Source organism: Nicotiana attenuata, chromosome 2 (genome assembly GCF_001879085.1).
Source record: "Nicotiana attenuata strain UT chromosome 2, NIATTr2, whole genome shotgun sequence".
In the NCBI taxonomy this organism is placed as follows: Eukaryota; Viridiplantae; Streptophyta; class Magnoliopsida; order Solanales; family Solanaceae; genus Nicotiana; species Nicotiana attenuata.
Window position 1 is genome coordinate 4584167 of NC_031990.1, and position 17957 is coordinate 4602123.

Sequence of the window (17957 nt, forward strand, 5' to 3'; positions counted from 1 at the left end):
TCATCTACCACAGTTAAGAAATACTTGAAACCATTATGTGTAGTGACTTTATAGGGTCCCCATATATCCACAAAATTAATTCAAGTTCCTTTCTTCTTCTTTGAGAAAGTTCGATGAAGACCTGTGTTCTCTTACAACTTTACCCTTAATGAGAAGCTTCTATAGCCACACAAATACATGAACCCACAAAGCTTTTACCCCTTTAACTTTTAGGACCACATATTTAAAAAATCTTCTTTTTTCCCCTTAAATTTTGTGCCAAGTCAAACTATATCATCTAAATTGAAACGGAGGGAGTATTATTTATTCCACATAGTTATATCTGGATAAAGTTATCAGAATGATAATATTACCCCCTCCCCACCCCCACCATAAGTCCTTTTCAATTGCCATCGCCAAAATGTCGAAGGTTTAAAAGTGAAAACAAAAAGCTCGAGACAAAAAAAAAAATGTATATATACCGTCAAACCTCTCTATATGTAAAAAAACACAGGTCACAAGCTGCATCGATTTTGATCAAAGAAGAAGATCGGAAGAAGAAAGAAGAAGTTTCAGAATAAAAGAAGAAAGAAGAAGAGTCTCAGACAAACTCATCGGATATATCGAAATGTCTAAGACTTATGTGTGTGGAGAAGGGTGATACACGTGGCTGCATCAGGGACATTGATCACAAGCTTGATGGATTAAACCACAACCGTCAGATTAGTGTTAGCACACCTGTTAATTTTATGCATACAGCTGTACATAAATAGATGCTTCTAGAAAAGGAATAATAGGCTGTTATAGGTAGTTATATTTAGGCTAATACAAATAGGACAAGTGTACATAAAATTCCATAAATCTCTCTTCCTATTCTAACATGGTATCAGAGAAAATCTAGCTCGATTTTGGGTATTCTGAAATCATCTTCATCAGTCATCTACACCTTTCATCATGCCTGACTCTACTGATACTCCTCCAGCTCAAACCTCGTCTGGAAATGGGATCAACGTTGATCTCAATCACCCATTCTTCCTTCATTCTTCTGATGCTCCAGGAATGAGCCTCGTCAATGCTGTCTTTGATGGGAAAGGTTTTCAAGGATGGAAGAGATTCATTCTCATAGCCATTTCAGCCAAAAATAAGGCGGGCTTCATCAATGTAACAGTTGCACCTCCTCCTATCACTTCCAAGGACTATCAACCTTGGTCAAGGTGCAATGATATGGTTACATCCTGACTACTAAACTCTTTGTCCAAAGATATTGGAGACAGTGTCATATACTCCAATTCTGCTAGAGATCTGTGGATTAGCTTAGAACACAGATTTGGCCAATCCAATGGTGCCAAATTGTGCCATCTGCAAAAGGAATTATCAGGATTATCTCAGGGAACAAATGACATAGCATCTTATTTCACTAGACTCAAACGACTATGGGATGAATTGGACTCACTGAACTCTAATGTGAAATGCACATGTACATGCATTTGTGAGGGTAAAAAGATGCTGGAAAAGTCACAAGAGGATGAAAGGCTCATTCAATTCTTCATGGGACTGAATGAAGCATATGGACAAGCCAGGGGAAACATTCTAATGATGAGTCCTTTACCTAACATCAATCATGCTTATTCACTGGTTTTACAAGATGAAAATCAGAGAGAGGTATATGCTAATCCTCTCATTTCTACTGATGCTTCATCTTTCATGGTGGTAAGTCAGGCAAATTTCACTAGTCAAGGTAACTTCTCACTAAGAAATGGAAAACAAAAGAGCTCAGGACAATTTCAAAGGAACAACAATGTTGCCCCAGCCCCAAGATCTGGATATGCACCACAGAAATCACCAAATCCTAAGGGAAAGAGAACTAGGTTTAATCCTAATGTTTCTTGTACTTATTGCAAGAAAACAGGACACACAGTGGATGATTGTTACAGAATCATAGGGTTCCCAGATAATTTTGAGTTTACAAATCCAAGAACAACTCAAGGTGGAATCAGAAGCAATGTTGTCATTTCAGGGGAACAAGCAGAAGACAACAACAACCAACAGGAGGTGATGAATCAACATCTATCAAAGGATCAGTTTTCTCATCTAATTTAACTGATCAAGCAAGTCAAAATTGCAGATACAGGCAGTTCAAATTCAGAAATCAATGCAAATACTGTGGCCGGTACTGTTATCAAATATTCTGGATCATGTTTCTTAGTTTTTAATTCAAGAACTTGGATTATAGATTCAGGGGCTTCAGAACACATGTGTTTTGATTCAAATGCTTTCATTTCTTTGTCTCCCCTTAGCTGTTCCTTTAGACATAAATCTTCCTAATTCCTTTAAAGTATTTGTCACTCACATAGGGAGGATTTCTATTCTACCTAATTATGTCTTAGAAAATGTTCTTCATGTCCCTAGTTTCAGGTATAATTTCTTATCAGTTAACAGGTTTTGTTCACAATTTTTCTGCATTCTCTCATTCTCTTCTGGGAAATGTCTGTTGCAGGCCTCTTTACTGAAGAGGGCTCAAGTTTTTGGTGAAGCAAGATAGGGATTATACCTATTGGAGCCTAATTCTACCAATTTTAAGGATAGGTCTAAAGACTTTGTAGTTTCATCTTCAAAACAGAATGTTTTTAATCAAGTTCCAGTTTCTTTTCCTTTTACTGCAAATGCAATTTTTGATGTAAGTCTTTGGCATTGTAGATTGGGGCATTTCCCTTTTCATCAATGAGACATCTCAATTTTATCTCTTTTCCTTCTAATACTGAATGTTTCTGTGATATCTGTCCTCAAGCTAAGCAAACTAAAAGTCCTTTTCCTTTAAGTGAGATTAAATCTAAGAGAGCATTTGAATTAATACATGTGGATATATGGGGTCCTTACAAGGTCACTACTCATAATGGCTTCAAGTATTTCTTAACTGTGGTAGATGACTTTAGTAGAGGAACTTGGACTTTTCTTTTGAGCACCAAGAGCAATGCCTTTGGAGTCTTGAAATTTTTTTGGTTATGATTGAAAGACAACTTGGTGTTAAAGTTCAAAAGCTGAGAACAGATAATGTTTTTGAGCTTGGAAAAGGGACTCAAGAGTCTGCTTTCCTTCATTCTCAAGGGATTCTTTACCAAACATCTTGTGTAGCAACTCCTCAACAAAATGGGATTGTTGAGAGGAAACATAGACACTTGCTGAAAATTTAGGGCTCTATTATTTCAATCCAAGGTTCCTATTATTTATTGGGGAGAATGTTTGTTAACTGCATTTGATTAATAGGCTACCATCTAAAGTTCTTAAAGGTAGGACACCATATTTTATAATCTTCAACCAACCACCCGATTATACCAATCTCATGACTTTTGGTTGTTTGTGTTATGCCTCTACCTTATCTAATGGAAGGAAAGTTTGACCCAAGGGCAACAGCTTGTGTTTTCTTGGGATATCCCTAAGGACAGAAGGGATACAAATTATTGGAATTAAATACCAAGAGAATAATTGTGTCTAGAGATGTTCATTTTTATGAAGACAAGTACCCATTCACATCTAATTCTTCTTCATCCCCAGATACTATCTTTCCTTTGTCCTCTCCCCAAGATAGTAACACCATTCCTCAACCTCCAGAATCTAGTACTGAGTCATTTCATTCACCTACCACAAATACACCTCAATCTCCTTCTCTTCACTCATCACCTAGCAGCAATATCAATTCTCACAATCCTACCTCACCTATCTATCCTGGAGTTGATTCATCACCTAGACCAGCTACATTTGAATCCCATAACACACCAGTGCTTAGAAGTCCTTTAGGGAATCCAGATTGCCAAGCCATCTTAATGACTATGTGTGCAGTCATGTCTTTCTAACTGATTTAGCTGACTCTTGTCTAGCTCTTCCTCCTAAACCTCAGGTCTGTTCTTTTGGAGCTCTATCACCTCAAAATCAGCATATCATGAATTTAATTTCATAAATCTCAGAACCTTGCAGCTATTCTCAAGCCTCTTTGGACCCTGGTTGGAAGAAAGCCACGGACTTAGAGATTGAAGCCTTAAAGGCCAATCACACATAGGATGAGGTTTTACTGCCCTTTGGAAAGAAAGCCTTACCTTGCAAATGGGTGTACAAGGTAAAGCATAACTCTGATGGGATAATAGAAAGACTCAAGGCACGTTTGGTGGTCAGAGGAGACATTCAACAAGAAGACATAGATTACAGCGAGACTTTCTCACCAGTGGTCAATATGACCACCATAAGGTGTCTACTGGCAATTGCAGCCAAAAAGGGCTGGCAAATTCATCAATTGGATGTAAGTAATGCATTTCTCCATGGAACTCTCCAAGAGGAGGTTTACATGAAGTTTCCAGCTGGACTATGCCCACCAAGTCCCAACTATGTCTGTCTACTTAGAAAGTCCCTATATGGCCTAAAGCAAGCGTCATGGCAATGGTATGCTCGACTTGCTGGTGCTTTGAGTTTCAAAGGGTATACTGCTTCATTAAATGATTACTCCCTATTTTTCAAGAAAGACAGGAATCTTATTTCTATTATAGCCGTCTATGTGGATGACATTCTCATCAGTGGAGATAATCTACCAGAAATTGCAGCTATCAAAACTTTTCTCCATACAGAATTCAAAGTCAAAAATTTGGGAAATCTACATTATTTCCTAGGTATGGAGATTATCAGAGAAAAACAAGGGATCATTGTTTGTCAAAGAAAATTTACACGGATTTGTTGCGTGAGTTTGATGTCTCTGATTTTTCTACTGTGGCTTCCCTCTTGAGCCTTCTACCAAGCTTTATGCAGATCATGGTCCTCTTCTTCCAAATCCTACTGTTTATCGGCACCTTGTTGGCAAACTGAATTATTTAACTCATACGAGTCCCTATTTATCATTTGCTGTACTCAAACTTAGCCAATTTATGCAAAGTCCTAGACTTTCCCATTATATTGCTGCTATACATGTTCTCCGCTACCTTAAATCTGACCCAGGGCAAGGGATTTCTTCAACTCAGCACCTTCTCTCAAATTACTTGCTTTCTCTGATGCATATTGGGCCTTTTGCCCGGAAACTCGACGTTCTGTTAGTAGATTTTACATTTCTTTTGGTGGTTCCCTTGTTTCATGGAAATCAAAGAAACATGCTTCCCTTTCTCTATCATCAACCGAGGCAGAGTACAAATCCATGAGACGTGTTGTTGCAGAGCTCACTTGGCGCACTCGCCTTTTTGAATACCTCTCTATTACACCATTATTGTCGGTTCCTGTACTCTCTGACAGTAAATCGGCGATTCACATCGCTCGAAACCTAGTGTTTCACGAACGGACGAAACATGTCGAGTTGGACCGTCATTTCGTCCGTCAACAGTATCTTTCCAGCCTCATCTCACTCTCATATATTCCTTCTGCTTCACAGCTTGCCGATATATTTACCAAATCTCTTTCTGGCCCTTCTCATCACTCAGTTGTTACCAAGTTGGGGGTAATTTCTATACCCTCCAACTTGAGAGGGGATGTAAGAAAACACAGGTCACAAGCTGCATCGATTTTGATCAAAGAAGAAGATCGGAAGAAGAAAGAAGAAGTTTTAGAACAAAAGAAGAAAGAAGAAGAGTCTCAGACAAACTCATCGGATATATCGAAATGTGTAAGACTTATGTGTGTGGAGAAGGGTGATACACGTAGCTGCATCAGGGACATTGATCACAAGCTTGATGGATTAAACCACAGCCGCCAGATTAGTGTTAGCACACCTGTTAATTTTATGCATACAGCTGTACATAAATAGATGCTTCTAGAAAAGGAATAATAGACTGTTATAGGTAGTTATATTTAGGCTAATACAAATAGGACAAGTGTACAGAAAATTCCATAAATCTCTCTTCCTATTCTAACACTATAGCAGCTTCGTTTGTTCCGAATATCTTTGGATGTTATAGATAATGTTATTATAGAGAACATATATTATAATATAACATGAAAATCGGTTCCGGAAAAAACTTGGCTTTTATAGTGAAGTGTTGTTATATAGGAATGCTGTTATAGATAGGTCTAACTGTAAATTCCAAAATTAAAATATCTTTGTCCGTGAATCAAATGACGACACAAGCAGAAGCGAGAAGGAGCAGCAGTGGAAATGCTTGCCCTTATACCGTGCAGCACAGAGGGGCGAGTACAGTAGTTTTATAAGAGAAGCTCAACTTCTCTGGCCAGGTTTAGGACCTAATGCAGCCGTTTCAAGATCCTTATCTATGAAGATAACAGGAAATGGCGATACTGCCCTTCACGTACTTGTTGGTGCTGGAAAATGGTTTTGCTATTTAAATCATAATCCCAGTATTGATTTCTCTGTGCTGACAATACGTAACAAAGATGGTCATACACCTCTTTGTATGGCTGCAATGGTTGGCAATTATGAAGCAGCGGGGAATTTTCTTCGATGGGATGAAGCATCATCTGAAGCTCCAAAAGATACAGTTGGGTCATATCCTATCATTGAAGCCACCAGATATGGTCACAAGCATTTGGTTTTACTTTTGATTGGCGAAATGGCCAAAAAGATGGAAGGCTTCCCACCAACTAAACTATGTACTGCGTCCCTCTTTCTGAATCTGCTAGTAGTGGCTGGTTTTAACGGTGAGACATATATATACTACTCCCTCATATCATTTTATGTGAGTAACATCGATTTTTCGAAGGGTGTTTAAAATTTAATATACACATATAAAAAATATTGTTTGAAGGGGAGCCTTGACGTAACTGGTAAAGTTGCTGCCATGTGACCAGGAGGTCACGAGTTCAAGCCGTGGAAACGGTCTCTCGCAGAAATGCAAGGTAAGGCTGCGTACAATAGACTCTTGTGGTCCGGCCCTTCCCCGGACCCCGCACATAACGGGAGCTTAATGCACCGGGCTGCCTGTTTATATAAAAATATTGTTTGACCTATATCCACAATATAATTTTTTATATACACAATATAATTTGTTCAGTTGACCACCCTTCCATCTATGTGGCTGCGCCACTTGTGAGTAACATGACAGTATTTGGGTGGGCATGTAGTTTAAGAAACAACAATAAACTTTTGAACTTTGTGTCTAAAATATGCCATAAACAGTTGTATGACTATAAAATCATGTCATTACTGTTAAAATTGAAGGTTTAATGTTTTTTTTCAAATATAAAAATAGACTAAGAAAAAAAGTATGTCATATAAAATGAACAGATGGAATACTTTCTTAGATTTAGTGTATAAACTTTTTGCGCTACCACTGATGACTTGTAGTTGGTATTTAAGTTATTTGATGGTGTGAAAATACTGTGTACTAGAAGAGAGAAAGAAAATTTTGTTGCTTTGCTTTCCTTTTTTCTTGTTTTTTTTTTTTTTTGGTTGGGAAAAGGGTCCAAATCTGTCTCTATATAATCTGTAATTGCTCAATTTTACCTTTTGTTAGACTTGGGTCCATTTATAATATTGCATTTAGCAAATTGTCTTGTATTTTTTCTATATTAATGGAGCTCCAAAGTGAACTGGATGGATTTCACGTGTTCAATTAATTTGAGAAAAAATATCCAATTTTATCAATCTACTTTTGATTATAGTTAGGGGATGTTTAGTTTGGGTTGGAAGGATTAAGCGGATTATTCTGGTATAAAATTTGTGATTACTAGGTTTGTTGAGGCTATTAGCTAAAGCTATGATACATTTTATACCACAATTGTAAAATTATCTATCCCATATTAACGGTAGGGTGGGTTAACTTATCTTGGTTATAATTCTAAGATTATGTTTTTGGCTAAAATCCCAATATAACCTAGTTTTGAACCAAATGACTCCTTGGAGGCTAAAGAGTAGTCGAGCTTTTTCTACTTCATACCGGGATGAGGCTGGTTTAATAGGGTTGATCTTAGACGGCTAGTGGTTAATGTTGAGTCCATGCTATCCTTTCTGTTTATCATAGCTCCGGGCCTTAATTATTGGTTATTGTTATTGCATGTCATCTGTTTTATGGTTTTTATGATGTTACTATTTCTATGGTTTCTGTTGACGATACTGATAAATTGTCTCTTCTTGTTTTGTTTCCGTCTTCCTGAGCCGAGGGTCTATCAGAAACAGACTCTCTGCCCCATAGGGGTAAGGTCTGTGTACACACTACCCTTCCCAGACCCCACTTTGTGGGATTTTACTAGGTCGTTGTTAATGTTGTTGTTGTTGACTCCTTGGAGGTTAATTTAAAGGTAAAAGTTAGACTTTAAGGTACCAAATAAGAGCATATATGGCATGACGAGCTACTGTATTCACTACTACCATGTATGAATATATACTCTACACTTACAATTATTTACAACTTAGCTAACTATGATCAGATAATTTTCAGAAGAATGACTTGTTTAGTCGTATAACAGATGTGTTGTTAGCTCTAGTCCGACATTATCCAGGTTTGGCCCGGGCAAAGTTTTATGGTGATGATGACGAATCCCTTTTGAGCTTGATGGCTGGAAAACCTTCTGCATTTCAGAGTGGCACTCAGCTAAGCTTTTGGGAGCGGTTACTTTATTCTGGTAATATTATTCTATTTTTACCAAGCTTATGTTATCATATGCAGTAATATTTCCTTCTGTCAAAATCCAAATACCTTGTTTTTTTTTTCTATGAAGCCATACCGACAAAAATAGAAAGAAAGTTGGCATACAATGAAAAATTCCTCGTTAGTCAACCGCATTGCCCTCTAGAGAAGAAGAAGTGCCTGCAGATCAACCCAAAAATTGTTTATCGTGGGAGTGCTTCCTGGAGCGTACTCCGGATTGTATCATCTGTATTTTGGCAACGTTAGTCAGATTGGCAAAGATTTGTAAGGTTCGCTTTGATAGCTTCATCAACCCTGGTATGTATCGCATTCATCGCTTGAGGGACAGTTGTATATATGTGATAGGAGCAAATCTGTTGTTGTACGTAAAAGAAAGAAAAGTAGACAAAACAAAAGAAAGAAAAGTCAAAAGGAGAAGAAAAATGATAGGCGGAGAATTCATCTTTGAATTCTTTTCTTATGACGTAAGTGCTTACATCGGCAGGTTAAATTCTTTTCTTATGATGTAAGTGCTTATGTCGGCAGGTTGAATTCTTTTCTTATGACGTAACTGCTTACGTCGGCAGGGCATTCAAATGCCTATAAAAGGGGTCTGCATTTTCATTGTAGATCATCCCTTAACTTCTTCTTTCTCTTCTATTAGCCTCACACGCTTCACAACAACTGGCATCGGAGCACAGACAGTATAATTCAGGTAGAAAAGTACGGTATTGGTGCAGACACTATTTACATAAACAAATTTTGTGAAAAATGGCATCGGAATAAGGGAATGTTAAGATTGACAAGCTCAATGGCGAAGATTTTGGATTCTGAAAAATGCAAATAGAGGATTATTTATACCGGAAAAAATTACACTTACCTCTGACCGAGGTAAAACTAGAGAATATGGCCAAAGCGGATATTAGATCGCCAAGCTCTTGGTGTGATTCGTTTGACGCTAATACGAAATGTGGCGTTTAACATCATTAACAAGAAGACCGCTACAGGCCTGATGAAGGCGTTATCAAATATGTACGAGAAGCCATCTGCTTCAGATAAAGTCTGTTTGATGCGTCGATTGTTCAATTTAAAGATGACAGAAATGTGGATCTGTCACGGAACATATCAATGAGTTTAATATATTATTAACTCAGTTGAGTTCTATTAATATAACATTTGATGTCGTCATGGCATTGATTCTACTATCATCTCACTGGAGAGTTGGTCTGCAACGGTAACTACAGTTAGCAGTTCATCGGAAAGTACCAAACTCAAATTGGATGATATTAGAGACTTGGTTCTAAGCGAAGAGGACAAAGTCACGGTCGTGACAAATCAAAGTCAAGGAGAAGAGGGCAATCCAAAAATCGCAAGGACATTACTTGTTGGAATTGCGATAAAAAAGGTCACTACAGTAGTCAATGTAGAGAATCACAGAAGAAGAGGGAAGAAAATTCAGCAAATGCAATTGCTGAACAAGTCGGTGATGCATTAATTTGTTGTGCAGACAATCCATTCGAATCTTGGATTCCGGACTCAGGTACATCCTTTCACTCTACATCATGCAAAAAATTATTGCATAATTATATTGCTGGAAAATTCGGGAAGGTTTATCTAGCAGACGGCGAACCTCTGGACATTGTTGGAAAATGTGAAGTTCATATAAAGACTTCACAAGGCACACTATCGAAATTGCAAGATGTTCGACATGTTCATGGCCTCAAGAAAAATCTGATATCTATGGGTTAGATTGACAGTGAAGGATATACAACAACATTCGGTAACGAATCGTGGAAGATAACCAAACGAAATTTGGTTCTGGCACGAGGCTTCAAGAAGGGAACACTGTATGCAACAACAATACAGAGAGATACTATAGCAACAGTTGATCATGATCGTGATACAACATTGTGGCACCGGAGGCTCGGGCATATGAGTGAGAAGGGAATGAAGTTGCTGGCATCCAAAGAAAAGTTGTCAAACCTAAAACAAGTTGAATTAGGTTTGTGCGAAGATTGCATTTACGGGAAACAAAAGAGAGTTAGTTTCTCAAAGGCGGGAAGGACGCCAAAGAAAGAGAAGCTGGAACTAGTGCATACAGATGTATGGGGACCAGCTCCTGTAACTTCTCTGGGAGGCTCACGCTATTATGTCACCTTCATTGATGATTCCACAAGAAATGTATGAGTTTATTTTCTGAAAATAAAATCTGATGTGTTTGTTACCTTTAAAAGATGGAAAGCTGAAGTTGAAAATTAGACAAGTCTAAAGTTAAAATGTCTGAAGTGTGACAATGGAGGAGAGTATGATAGTCAAGAGTTTAAAGCATTCTGCTCTGAGAGTGAGATCAGAATGATCAAGACAGTTCCTGGAACACCGGAACAAAATGGCATTGCTAAGAGGATGCTCCAGATAGGTTAACTCTCTCTCTCTCTCTCTCTCTCTCTCTCTCTCTCTCTCTCTCTCTCTCTCTCTCTCTCTCTCTCTCTCTCTTCACTATTTACTTCTGACTGATGCTGGAGAACCAGAGCATTTTATTGAAGCAATGGAGGTGATAGACTCTGATAAGTGGAAGCTAGCCATGAAATAAGAGATGAATTTACTTCAAAAGAATAAAACATGGATACTTACAGAGTTACCAAAAGGAAAGAAGGCATTGCAGAACAAGTGGGTGTACAGAGTCAAGGAAGAGCATGATGGTAAGAAGAGATACAAAGCACGATTAGTAGTAAAAGAATTTCAGCAGAAGGAAGGCATTGACTACACCGAGATCTTCTCTCCTGTAGTCAAATTAACTACTATCAAGTTATTGCTAAGTATCGTAGCTGCAGAAAATTTGCATTTGGAGCAGCTAGATGTTAAAATTGCTTTCTTGCATGGTCACATTGGAGAAGACATCTACATGAAGCAACCTGAAGGTTTTTAAGTTTCTGGTAAAGAAAACTTTGTGTGTAAGTTGAAGAGTTTGTATGGTTTGAAACAAGCTCCCTGACAATGGTTACAAGAAATTTGATGGATTCATGCATAACAATGATTTCACATGATGTGAGATGGACAATTGCTGTTATATCAAAATTCTTGATGAATCCTATATCATTTTACTGTTGTACGTTGATGATATGCTAATTGCAGGATCTAGCATAAATGAGATTAACATGGTTAAGCAACAACTAGCGGTGGAGTTTGAAATGAAAGACTTAGGACCAGCTATGCAAATGCTTGGGATGAGGATTAGCAGAAACAGGTCAGAAAGAACCTTAATATTGTCTCAAGAAAAGTACATACAGAAGGTACTAAGCAGGTTCAGTCTTCATGATGCAAAGACCAGAAGCACTCCACTCGGAAGCCATCTTAATCTGTTTAAGAACCAATCACCTAAGACAGATGGAGAATGGAAGTACATGTCCAAAGTTCCATATGCTTCAGCAGTAGGAATTTTGATGTATGCTATGGCTTGCACTACACCTGACATAGCCCATGCAGTTGGAGTTGTCAGTAGATACATGTCAGATCTAGGAAAGGAGCATTAGAAAGGTGTAAAATGAATATTGCGATATCTCAAAGGCACCTCAGGCATGGCACTTTATTTTAAAAAGAACAATATTATCTTACAAGGTTTTGCTGATGCAAATTTAGGCGGCGATCTGGATTGTCGAAAAAGTACCACAGGCTACATGTTCACCTTGGGTGGTACTGCTGTTAGCTGGATGTCCAGACTTCAAAAAAGTTTTGCTCTATCTACCACTGAAGCAGAGTACATGGCAATCTCAGAATCTGGAAAAGAGATGATTTGGCTCAAGAATTTTCTTAAAGAGCTAGGTAAAGAGCAGGACAATTGTGAGCTTTTCAGCGATAGCCAGAGTGCAATTCATCTTGCCAAGAATCCAATATTTCATGCAAGATCAAAGCACATCCAATTGAGGTATCATTATATCCGAGAGTTGATAAGTGGATCAACTCTTTCCCTGCAGAAGATACTAGAATCAAAGAACCCGTCAGACATGCTGACCAAAGTTGTCGGTGTTGACAAAATGAGGCCGTGCACTGCCTCAGTTAGCCTTCAAGACTGATAGCGTGAAGGCGCCACCAGAGAAAAGCAAATCATTTTTTTATAATTTCTTTCTTGATGTAACATAAGTTTGAGGGGGAGATTGATAGGAGCAAACCTGTTGTTTTATGTGAAAGAAAGAAAAGTCAAAGAGAGAAGAAAAAGATAGGCGGAAGAATTCATCTTTGAATTCTTTTCTTATGACATAAGCGTTAACGTCGGCAGGTTGAATTTTTTTCTTATAACGTAAGTGCTTACGTCGGCAAGTTGAATTCTTTTCTTATGACGTAAGTGCTTACGTCGGCAGGGCATTCAAATGCCTATAAAAGGGGTCTGTATTTTCATTTGCAGATCATCCCTCAACTTCTTCTTTCTCTTCAATTAATAAAGAGTTATTCTTTGTGTGGCCGTGGAGTAGGCAAAAATTGCCTAACCACGTAAATCTTGTCTTGTCTTGTGCAATTTATTATTTTTCTCTTTTAAATATTTTTCCCTTCTATTAGCCTGACATGCTTCACAACAATATGGATCACATCGGTAATTCATTTCTTAACATCTATATGCAAATGTGTTCAATCAATTTGACCTGTTTCCTGGGGCGGAGCTAGAGTGCTCCGAGCGAATTCGGCCGAACCCAGTAGCTTTGGTTCGAACCATGTATTTGCCTTACAAAGTTCATTGAATATATATAAATTATTAATTCAGAACCCAATAGTTTAAAACTTTAGAATTCCGAACCCATAGACTTGAAATCCTGGCTCCATCTCTGCCTATGTCACGACAAAAATAATATATATGATGTGATGATCACTACTTGCTTATACAAAGTACATATGATTTAGTAAGTTGGCTTTTCATCAGGTGAAATATGTTTGATTATTAGGAAATAATAAATGCATTGCATATGGCAATTGGTATATATGTAATTGTTAATTATATAGTTAGATGTATGTGCAATGATAAGCAAGTAGCTAGGCTGTTAGTTCTCATCCTTTCTATCTTCTACACAAACTTCATAATGTTATTTTCATCCTTTGATATTTTTATATCAAGCATATGTCTTATTTTGTCTATATCACATAAGCTTAGTAAATTTGAAATAGATTGTTACTTCTAAAATTGTGTTTGTTTCAGAATATAATAGTTTACAAATGAATGCGTTAAAATTCTTTATCCTTCTCATTTAGTTTGTTGATTATGGTATTAGAGATACTTTTCATTTAAGTCAATTGTTTATATGAAGGTAATAGGCATAGTAATAATTAGGGAAAATTGAGCATTGGTCGACAAATTCTAGTTTGGTCCTCGTAATATTTAGCTAAACATATTTAACCTTCAATTAATGGAGTTGTGCATCTCTTGTTCTTCCACAAGAAAACTTTTGTAAATTTAACACAATGTTAAATGTTAAACTGTGTGAATACTAGTTTTTTCATATGAAGAGAGTTATATTTTGTACATAATTTACTCCATTTAAGTTATACATCGTTAAATTTATAAACTGCTACTAGCTAGAGGGACCAAAATTGTTGGGTTAAATTAGCCCAATTACACTCTTAACATGATGTGATATTGTCTTCTTTGGGCCAAGTCCGTACGGTTTTTCCCAAAAAGCCTCACACCGTTAAGAGATTCCTACACTTTATATGTAGACTCCAAATTTTTCCATCTACCAATATGGGACTTTGTTCGCATACCCAACAATAATAACAACTATCAAGTCTTAGTTGAAAGTTAATGCTTAGTTGGATATTACGAGTGCTAATGATTGTCTGAAGTCCACTAAAAATGTGGCGGTACAAGAAATTGTAAGTTATGTTTAAACGGGTGTCTTATATAGAGTTCTTGATTTATATTTCAATAAAATTAATCATCACCCAATTGTCTTAATGAAATGAAGACTTATTTGTTAAAATAGCACGGGCTAGCCAGTTTTCGAATTGGTCATTCAAAAATAGCCAGCGTTTGTAAAGTCATTGAAAAATAGCCACTATTTTGCTGCAACACGAAAAGTTCCAGCATAATATACTGGAGATCAGTGCACCTGTGTATGAACTTCCAGCATATTATGCTGGAACTCCAACACGCGGAAAGTTCCAGTATATTATATTGGACCGGTATATTATGCTGGAACTTCAGTATATTATATTGGAGTTCCAGTATACTTATGCTGTAATTCCAGTATAATATACTGGAGTATTTTTCCGGATTTTGAACAGTGTTTTGTTCTGATTTATCTTTATATGAAAAGTGGCTAAATTTTAATTACTTTTGAAACTGTGGCTATTTTTGAATGACCACTTGCAAATTTGATTATTTTTGAATTTCTCCCGACTTATTTTTGTCAAATAAACCCGATATATAATACGACCAGCTTCCACTTTTGGATCATTTGAAATGATGTTTGAGTGTTCTACCTTACAGGGTTCTGCTTTACAGGATTATGGAACATTATAAAAGAGATAAAGATTCGTATTTTTCGTGTAGTTCAAGAAATTGGAGAAACATCCGGTAAGTTAGTTTTGTTATGCTATTGTGATATAGGCATTTTTTTGTTGGAGCTTTTACTCTTTTGATGACTCGAACCCGCAACCCTGAGATTATATCGGCATTTAAAATAAAAATTAGCATATATGGAGGAGTAATTTCTTCATTACTAGCACAAACAATATTGTGTATAATGCTTTATTCCCTATTTGTTAGAACAACTCTCATGCTTCTCTGGACCATCTGTTTACCTCGAAAATACGAGTAACAATTAAATTTGATTGTGGTTTCAAAGATACATGATTTAATTCTATACCAATTAATAATCAAGAAGTATGAAGTAGAAACGAAAGAGAGAAGTGAACCAAACTAATATTACTCAACAGCAGTGGCCTCGAGCCCAGGGACCTCGAGGTAGGCTTGGTATTATAAGAACAATTAAATAATAAAAGCAAAGTAAGAACAATAGAGCTAAAGGACAATGCTGATGGAAAGCAGGCGAAAAAGGTAGAGTGTATATTCTTTTCTCAGTGATCAGATCCTGTTACAAATGATTGGGGTCCCCCTTTTATAATAATGGAACCCTAAATAAGGAATATTTCTATTTACAGTAGGGAATATTCTTATTACAGTTGTCTAACCGCCTAGTACGAAATCGTAGAATCTTATTCCGGGATTTGCGCCATGATCTTGGGGACGTGGAAGGAATCTAGCTCATTCTGTTACAGACCCATAACGGTACTATTTCGGGGTCGAGCACACTTGGCCTCGGTATTCCTCGAACTCCTATCTCCGGGCACTGCACTCTGTCTACGAGCTTGAGTCTGGTCCACTGGTTTCGAACTCGACCTTGCCTGAACTCGGGCCTGTGACGGACCCTCGATCCTGTAAATCAGAGTCCTCTGATTTTGACCGTATACAGATAGTCCCCGCGTTTCTTAAAATAAGATGATAAGAAATGATTAGAACTTCGATTTTCGGAGCCCATCACGATAACGTCATCCCTATGACGCAGGCGCTCGAAGTGACTGAAACGTCCTGTCGGCTCGCTTCCCCAAAACATTAAATGCATGCCAGCACTGGTCGGCCACTAGTGCCGCCGAACCGTCGTTGTCCTCCTATAAATATGAGGCTATTCCTTTGAGCAAAGAATTTTACTCCTTCATTACATCTTTCCCTTCTTCATTTCTTCCTCCAATCACCTGTTTCCACCGCCCCTTTAAGCGTCGGAAAATGCTGGGTTCTTGTAAAAACACCACATTCTGACACGGTCTGTATCCTTTAGTTTGAAACCATGGCTAAAACTTCCAAAACGGTCCCCAAAAGAGATAAAGCGTCGACTTCCTCCACCTCTCAGCCGGCAAGACTGGTGGTGCCGCCGACTCTTGAAGAAATCACCCTCGGCCCTTGCGTGATTAAGAAGGACTTTAGTATTGAAAATCCTCCCGATGTCCCAGGCCGATGCGAGCATGCATCTCGATATCTTAGTTTGATATCGGAGAAGCATCTTAAAGATGTGAAGAAGGACTGTGGTTGGGGAGATGAGGTCGTGGTTCAGTTCCCAAGCCCCGGGGAAAGCATTACTACCTACGTGGAGGAGTTTTTAAGTGTTTACACTTACCCCTTCACACTGGGTCCCCTCGATCCGGTGGTGATCGACTTTTGCAAAACATACGAAGTCACCCTTGGCCAGATTCACCCCTCTTTTAGCGTATCATGATCATGCTGCGCTACTTTTTCGAAAAGGCCGAGGGGTTGGAATTCACCCTCAGCCACCTGAATCGATTGTATCGGCCCCAGCTATTTCGAGGGCTTATCAAGCTACAACGTCGAACAACGAAAGCCTTCTTTGCCAGTACTGATGAAACCAAATATCGAGGTTGGATGAGCCGGTTTGTCAGAGTAAGAACTTCGGATGTCATCCCAGGGATAAAATGCCGTTTCCGGAGAGGTGGAACTTTAATCGTAAGTGAAGTTCTTTTTTCCAGTATCTATTCATATTCTGCTTTCACATTTCATAATGCCTTAACCCTTAATTTGGCAGCCACTGCCTGGGCACCCCACGCGGCCAGACCTCGAGTATTGGGTCCGAAAGTTAGCTGCCACCTCCTCCTACGATGAGCGCAAGTGGCGCGAATTATCGAAGGGCCAGTGGGAGGCCAAGAATCATGGTAAGTGTTTTTCCCTAGTTTCAAATACTTTTCATATATTGGTGGCGTCAACTTATTCAAGTTTACTTCTGAAGGCCCTGGAGATACATCCGAGATGAGGCCGGTTCCGCCCGGGGAAAAGACCAATCCTTCGATTCTAAAATCGGAGAAGGATAACAAAAGGAAGAGGGTCTCGAAGCCTGAAGACCCTCAAGATAAGAAAACCCCTGCTCGAAGGCTGCGGAAGAGATTTGCTCACGTGGATGCAGATTCGGTCCACGATTCCCCGGATGACGAAGAAAATGATGGTGAGGAGTTGGCGTTGGTGCCTCGGACCAGGAAACCAATCGAGGCCTCCAAGCCCTCCGAACTAGAGACCTCATCCCTAGGTGAAGGAACCCCAAAGAAAGATGCGGGCAAGGTCCTCGTGTCCCCGGAGGTTGAGATCGTTCTTCCGCCTTCAAAAAGTATGCCAGAAGGGGCGAATGCGGAGACCCCCGAAGTTAATGAGAACGCCCCGAGTGACGAGCTCGGGGCCATGACAACAGGTCACTCCCTTTCTTTGCCAACCTATTTCGAGGACGCAATAGAAGAAGCTAACGCTCTGGGTATGCCCAATCCGAGCAAGGCCCTCGAAGAAGATCCCTTTCAGAGTTGCTTTGCTGGGGTCGATGATACCGCCGACCTTAACGATGCATCCACCCTCTTCGAAGAGGCCCAACATCTCCTCTCTCGGGTAAATAC

The 17957-nt window shown here is 38.7% G+C and overlaps 1 protein-coding gene across 1 annotated transcript; it reads left to right on the plus strand.

Moving 5' to 3' along the window:
- LOC109215922 lies at positions 934-2521 on the plus strand. The gene is made up of 4 exons (XM_019380046.1): positions 934-1193; positions 1254-2031; positions 2105-2149; positions 2477-2521. The coding sequence occupies exons 1-4, from the start codon at positions 934-936 to the stop codon at positions 2519-2521; spliced, it is 1128 nt and encodes a 375-aa protein (XP_019235591.1).

Coding starts and splice junctions, on each gene's coding strand:
- LOC109215922 (XM_019380046.1), top strand. CDS start 934: ATGCCTGACTCTACTGATACTCCTCCAGCTCAAACCTCGTCTGGAAAT. Junction 2,032..2,104: donor ACAACAACAACCAACAGGAG/GTGATGAATCAA, acceptor TCAAAATTGCAG/ATACAGGCAGTTCAAATTCA. Junction 2,150..2,476: donor CAATGCAAATACTGTGGCCG/GTACTGTTATCA, acceptor TGTCTGTTGCAG/GCCTCTTTACTGAAGAGGGC.